The sequence below is a fragment of the Paralichthys olivaceus genome, chromosome 20, assembly GCF_024713975.1.
Source record: "Paralichthys olivaceus isolate ysfri-2021 chromosome 20, ASM2471397v2, whole genome shotgun sequence".
Classification (NCBI taxonomy): domain Eukaryota; kingdom Metazoa; phylum Chordata; class Actinopteri; order Pleuronectiformes; family Paralichthyidae; genus Paralichthys; species Paralichthys olivaceus.
The window spans coordinates 9,605,796-9,612,451 of NC_091112.1; the positions used below are offsets into that span (position 1 = coordinate 9,605,796).

A 6,656-nucleotide genomic window follows, 5' to 3' on the forward strand; every position below is an offset into this window, starting at 1 on the left:
ACACAGACAGCATAATGCAAAATGCCTCTGACTTTTGCACGTCTGTATTCAAGATGAGTCACTTTCAGCCGCAGACCATCACGTACCATCACTTAGACCAATTCACACTCCGAACAATTTCTGCAAATAACCATCAGCCACTCTGCTGGCCTTTTTCATGCAAAGTGACTGAGCGCACACCATGTACTTATTATAGAACACAAAAATCACTGGAACATTGCAGAACATAACAAACTGAATTTCTTTTATTTATAAAGATGCGTGACTATATAATGCACGGTTTGTTAATGTGTGAGATATAAAAATATAGCGAGGACAAAAACTGGCTGGAAAGAACAACGTGCTCTCTTACAGAGCATCACACAGCTATAACACAACACCACTACAATACTGCTCAGACCACCTGCGACAGGGGATTTTGGCAATGACAGCTTTTTCAGTTGGTACATGATTTGATATCCCTTTTGTTCCGTAATGAAAAATGCAAAAAATGACAATTTAATCATCATCGTCTGAGTCCTCTTCGTCCTCATCAGACTCCTCTTCATCCTCGTCGTTGTCCTCTTCCTCTTCCTCATCTCTTGTCTGCTGAATGGAAGTTCTTTGTTGCTGTGACAACAAACAAACCGTCAATAAAGATCACTCAGCAGATTAGAACAGTCAGGAGTTACGACTGTGGAATTCTGTGGAATCTTTTTTCCTGCTAAGAGGTTTTCGTGAAGAGCAAAGACAACACAGTGTGAACACACTGCAAGACAAAGTGACACCAGACTATTCAGGTTACATTTGCCTTTTATTTTAATTTAGTGCGATCTGGCTGTGTCTCTGACTGCTCATATCAATTCATATCATCTTATATCTGCTTTTCTAGCCATGTGCAAGTTTGTTTTTGTTTAGTAGTGATACCAGTTTCACATTCTGATGTCTGGTGTAAATTGCAAACTGCCTGCGATCTAGAATCTGAACATCTCTAGATAGAAGATACTTCATCTGAAAACACCCTGTGAGACCTACAGGAGACAGCTCTTTAGCAATATCAAGTGATACTTGTGGTGATTTCCAAGTAAGCACAATTACCCAAAATGTTAAAATGCGGTGGTGATGAATGTATGAAGAAATGCGTGAAGAGTGTGCCGTGCCATAACATGGGGAATTTCTAGCTGAAGGATGGCTGTGGTGATGGCAGCCCTGATAAGACTTGCTGTTATCGAGAACCAGTGTCTTCTGGTATGAGGAAACTACTGGGTTCAAAAGAGGACGATTTTTTAATATGCTGTCATTAAGATGAAACTTGGAACTGTCAAAAGAAAAAAAGCCCTAGTAGAAACATAGTTGAAGAGGGAGCTTCTGGGGAAATTCTAGTTTTAGTGTCGACTGTCAACATCTGCATCTTACCTGTAAGGTTCCTGATGTGCTCAGGAAGGAGCTGGTCCGATCGAGGGAGGTTTTGGAATTTGCTCGCACTATGTCTAAGCGTGACTGGTAGTCAGGGGGGTGCAGTGAGCTCCTGAACACCTGCCAAAGACAGTGGGAGGCTCGAGACTTTTCCACAGAGATGCAGAAGAATGGCAATATACAGCGCATATACGTAGTTGGGCTCAACAACTCTGTAAAGTGGCCTTAAACACCATGAAAGGTGCTATATAAATCAAAGTTATTTTAAATCAATCAAAGATAATAATGAAATAAAAATGTGGCCAAGAGCAAAATCCAAATCACAGGAGCTGCAAGTTTTTGATAAAGGTAAAATGTGTCACAACTTAAATTAAACATTGTGATGCAACAGGGATGACCCAGCGTACAATTCATATGCTGCATATGTACGTGCTAAAAGGAAACATGCTAAAATCACATTAAGATTTTAATTTTTATAATATTTGACTATTTTAAGTTACACTTATAAACAACTGAGAGTTTCAGGAGAAAAAACACAAAGGAAATACTCTGCAGCAAATCAATAACCTGGCTGACAATCAGCTTTGGTCACATGTCAACAAAGAAGCTCTTTAGGTGCATCTCCGACAACACAGCCAAACTGCAGTTTAAACCCCTCCAATGGTTTTCACTAAATATACAATAAACTCCGCACAGGCTCTTGATCAGGATTATCTTCATGCCTGTCATTGTGTTTTTTTCAGATGATTCAATCTGCCATGCTTTGTGCTATGAGTCACTGACAAACAGCCTTGGCTGGGTGAGGAGTTTCGCTTCGATATGAATGAAAGGGAGATGATTCAGTGCAAAAACACACAGATGAGTTGACAAGGGGTGGAGGAAAATAGCACAAGGGCATCTGCTGGAGGAACCTTGCTCACTGAATATCATCAATCGTTTACGGGCTTTATCTCTTAAATAGTTTAGCAAACCTCTCAGACCAGGCTGTAAACACAGAGAAGGACAGTAGCTAGTATGACTATGAATTGTGCAGCAGTTGTCACAGGTTACTTTAAAAGTTACCACATCAGATAGAGGGTGTGGACTACAGAGAACACAAGAATGTGATGAGTAAAGGGTGTGTGAGATAGCTTTATCTTAAATAACCGTGAGGCTAATTGAGTACAAGGCAGAGGGTGTTCATAAAGACAGTTCAGTGACACACTTAAATACACAAACCTTTTCTGAATAATTTCATCTCAGATTTTCCTACACGCAAACATCGTCAAAGGGGAAAATGAGAGGGCAACCTACCTCCAGGTCCTCCTCCTCGTCGACACTCTGAATGCTCTGGTAGGCCAAGGTGTAGACCTCCAAGGCCTTGGCATGGAATGACATCTCCACTGTCACAAACTCGCCAAATATTTTCTATATGAAAGGTAAAGAAAAGTATAATCTTTCAGTACTGAAGAAACTAATCACACATGAGAAATGAGATAACAACTGGAATAAGCAGTCTTAAGTCATTGTCTGATTTCACTTCACTGTCACTTGCTGCTTGAATAGACGTGTATTTCCCAACCCAATAGAAATTGTAATTCTTAATTTGAGGTGGACAGAAGGTTTAGCACAGCGGACCTTAATGTCCCGGATTTTCTGCTTCTCAAACTCATCTATGGTCTCCTCCAGCTGCCTGGTTGTCCGCGTGGCGTCCATGGTGGCTCTCTGGAGCTCACTTTCAGCCTGGTGGCAAAACAGAAGAAAATACTTCAAAACACAACAGGCTGTGTCAAAAAGGCATCAAAGGTAAAAAGCATGTGTGTCGCAATTAATGTCTAAAATTTAGAATCCAACAACATCACTTTAAACATGTTTATCTGTTTCATGAGGGGATTAGTACGTGATGTGTAAGGTAGTTTGTAGTGTGAAGCAGCTGCATCAGGCCAGTATCATCCAGTAGTAAAATTGCACTACCATCAGATTTATACTATTTTCTGCAAACATGCAATTTAACAACAATTTCTACACAAGGAGAACATGAGGCCCAAAAATGAGTTGCTGTTAGTACTTTCACTTCCTACAGGTTATGCAGGTTGATGTGTAGAACTGGTCGGGCAATGACTAAACACTTGCCTCTTGTGGAAAACAAGCATGTGAGTCAGTTACAAGTCACTCCTACGATGAACTTTATTAATAAAAAGTAATGAAAGAAATCTGGGGCTGTCACTGCAATTTACAACCAACTATCCTTCAAAAGTTTCTGTTGGACTTGTTTTTCTTCCATTTTAAGTCTGAAACGTGTGTCATCTCTGCAGTCATTCATCACCAGTGATGAGAAGCACAGATTTCATGGGACACACCTGAGACTGAAGGCTAGGTCAAGGAAAAATGAAAATAATTCTGTTTTTTTACATTTGTTCAATTCTTAAAGGTTGGTCGTGAACTGCATACTATTATTGAACCAAGTAAATCTTAAGTAAAGAAATGTTGTGTAAGCCTTTTTAAACTTGACATGATAAACTTTAAACAACTTTATTTCCTTGTTTAAACATTAATTAATATCAATAACTAACCAACGAGTTAATCTGTATCCAAGATGTCCCCTGCACTAAAATGTATATAAATAGCTTTTATAACATTATTATGTTTTGGTTTTGAGAGACGAGAAGAGGAACAATGGAAGGATACAATGATCTGTCTGTCTGAGGGGTTCCTCTGTCTGGTCCTCTCGAGCTGAGCCATCTGTTTGGCTTCTCTGTCTCTGGCACTTTGAGTCGTCTTCAGATCCTCCTGCATGGAATCACAAGAACACAGTAGCCATTATGAAAATGAACAGTGACGCTGATCTAGATTCCAAGAACTTAATTCAAACTATTTGGTTAACCTCAGAGTTTCTCAATCATGTCCTCAACTTCACCCTGTTGTGCAAATTTCTTAAACAGATTGTAATGTTAAGCAAATGGATCGAAAGATAAAGTAAATAGCATTGACTTTAATGAAAAGTTACTTTAGTACTTGTATGGATTTTGGCCATGCGATATGAAATCTGACAAATCCATATATGACAAGTGCACAGTCAAAACTGAATGCAGTAGTTTGCTTTGAGTAACAGAGATTACAATTGTCACAAGGAAACCTGATATTCTGTATGGTATTGAATATGGTTGATGCTCATAAAGAATGGTTTGTGAAGGATTGGGACATTATCATTACAACAACACTGCACTCATGTGGCCACACAGTGGTACTGACGAAGACAGTGTGATCCCAACTATGTCCTCAGTTACTGTATATCGTCTTTTTAGATTGACGTAATCACTACACCCTTCTAGGCCAGGACACGTTTAATCTTGCAATACAGTGATCTGGATGTAACTGAAACACAAGTTAGGGAAACTGCATGGATGGTTTAAGCTCTGTTATTGTCCCTTGGCTCATTTTGAATCAGTGTAGATGTCGACATGGCTGTGGCTGACAGAAACAATTACCCTTTTACGTTTGACAACAGCTCCGTAACTCTTTAATGGCTCTATGACTTTGGCTTCAAGTCTTTCCACCTGCAAGGCAGAATAGTTCATGTTAGTTTATGTCTTCCTCAACACATTCAGACTGTGGCTGTAAGCAGGAAATTATTAAGGAAGTAAGCTCCTGTAGTTTTACCTCAGCTTGGCGGTAGTCTTGAATCTTGGCCAGGTGGTCAGCGTACTGCTTCATACCCCTCTTCAGATTTGGCGTTCCAGTGTCTGCGTACAGGCCGATTTCACGAACCAGAAGGTCGGCCTTGTCACGTAGCCTGGCTGTTTTACGCACGTAACCAGCAAACAGCTGGCACATCTCTCCAAAATGTTTCTCCACATTGGTGATGTTCTCCTGGATCTGTCTTGTCTGGTTGTCCCTGTAGAGGGTGGAGGACAACAAGAACACTAGTAACCAAACTGTGGTTTATCTGTGAGAGGACACGGACGTGCTTGTGTGGTGATGAAAATGTAAAAAAGATCAATATTTTACAATAAGACATATATAATTATATAGATAACATCTTGAACAAATAACCAAAACATAACCAAAGCTTTAAAAAAAACTTGTGGCTGTGATAGGGCAGGGTCATATGGCCGAACATGGATAAAGATACAATAAAAAAAAGAAATTGGTCAAATATCATCACGATGAATCTCACATCAATATTTCTTTTAAGTTTAAGGACTGAGTTTTGCTCCAGATTGAAGGTTGTAGTTTTAACTGGTTTATTATTATTTCTCCAAAATGAAACAGTAAATATACTTGATACTGAGCGAGTGAACAGGCGGGATGGTCCTGAGGACAACTTTTACAACCTTTGGCAGAAATTATGGAATAAAGGGATTTTACAGTAGCAGAAAAGATTGGCTCGCTCCGTATCATGGACTACCTGCATTTGCCATACATTCTGTAATACGGGCGCACTTGAAATCAGGAAAAGACGAACGTCTGCTCACTTGACCGCAGTATAAACATTTTGCACATCAGAGGTAGATCCTCTTAACTGCTTTCACAATGCATGAGCAACATGAAGATATTCATATATATGCTGAACTCTTGTTATCCTGCTACTGATGTATAGAGTGTATTGATATTGTTTCACTGCTCAGTCCCAAGATGTGAGGCACCGTTTGTTTTCATTTACTCATTGTTGATGACCCCAAACATTTCATTCCCTAACCGGTGAGAGGGGGACACTCCCTGAACAACAACTCGTCCACAGTTATATTTACATGTAGTGTAAATACACATAACGTGAGCTAAAGCTAGCTAACCTGTGTCCTCTCTGCAGCTGTGTTTCTCTTTGCTAACGTTAACTTACAAAGCACTCGCTCCCGGTTGACGGAGGTTCGGTCAGAACCGCTCTTACCTCGCTCTCGCATCCGGAGTCCGACTCATCTTCACAGAGAAGCGGTGAAATAAACAGAGTCAGCGAACATCGATGTTCATCCACATCCAGGATTACAGCTAGCTAACCGTGCTACTCTCTGTGCTAGCACGCCGGTCTGCCGTTTCCATGGAGCCCGCCTCCTCCGAGCCCGCCTCCCCCCCCCCCGCTGTTTCCGCTTCAGGAATGCATTCTGGGAAATTGAGGCGCTTCACTGACAACTTTAGTCTCGTTGCACTTTGGTGCTTCAGAGCTGGAGGTACAGTTTCTTATCTCAGCCAGCAGCTTGTGTTTCTACACGGGTCTGGATGTTTGTTTATTTCTGTGTCAAAATCTACCAGAATGAATCCCATCAAACTTGTTGGAGTCATTGTTT

General features: G+C 40.6%; 1 protein-coding gene across 1 annotated transcript; it reads right to left on the minus strand.

The window, feature by feature from the left end:
• Positions 1–222: 222 nt before the first annotated feature.
• On the minus strand, positions 223–6,425 carry cibar1 (CBY1 interacting BAR domain containing 1). The gene is made up of 9 exons (XM_069516779.1): positions 6,263–6,425; positions 5,035–5,269; positions 4,863–4,931; positions 4,063–4,164; positions 3,717–3,740; positions 3,013–3,141; positions 2,689–2,802; positions 1,396–1,515; positions 223–609 (listed from the first exon to the last, which is right to left on the minus strand). Exons 1-9 carry the CDS (start codon positions 6,289–6,291, stop codon positions 499–501), a joined length of 933 nt encoding a protein of 310 aa, XP_069372880.1. The 5' UTR covers positions 6,292–6,425; the 3' UTR covers positions 223–498.
• Between the last annotated feature and the right edge of the window lie 231 nt (positions 6,426–6,656).

What these genes read in the sequence shown, in the direction of transcription:
- cibar1 (XM_069516779.1), bottom strand. Translation starts at nt 6,291, where the DNA reads ATGAGTCGGACTCCGGATGCGAGAGCGAG. An exon ending in CTGTTGTCAAACGTAAAAGG is followed by an intron (nt 4,165 to 4,862) that starts GTAATTGTTTCT and finishes GATTCCATGCAG; the next exon opens with GAGGATCTGAAGACGACTCA. An exon ending in GCACATCAGGAACCTTACAG is followed by an intron (nt 610 to 1,395) that starts GTAAGATGCAGA and finishes TTGTTGTCACAG; the next exon opens with CAACAAAGAACTTCCATTCA.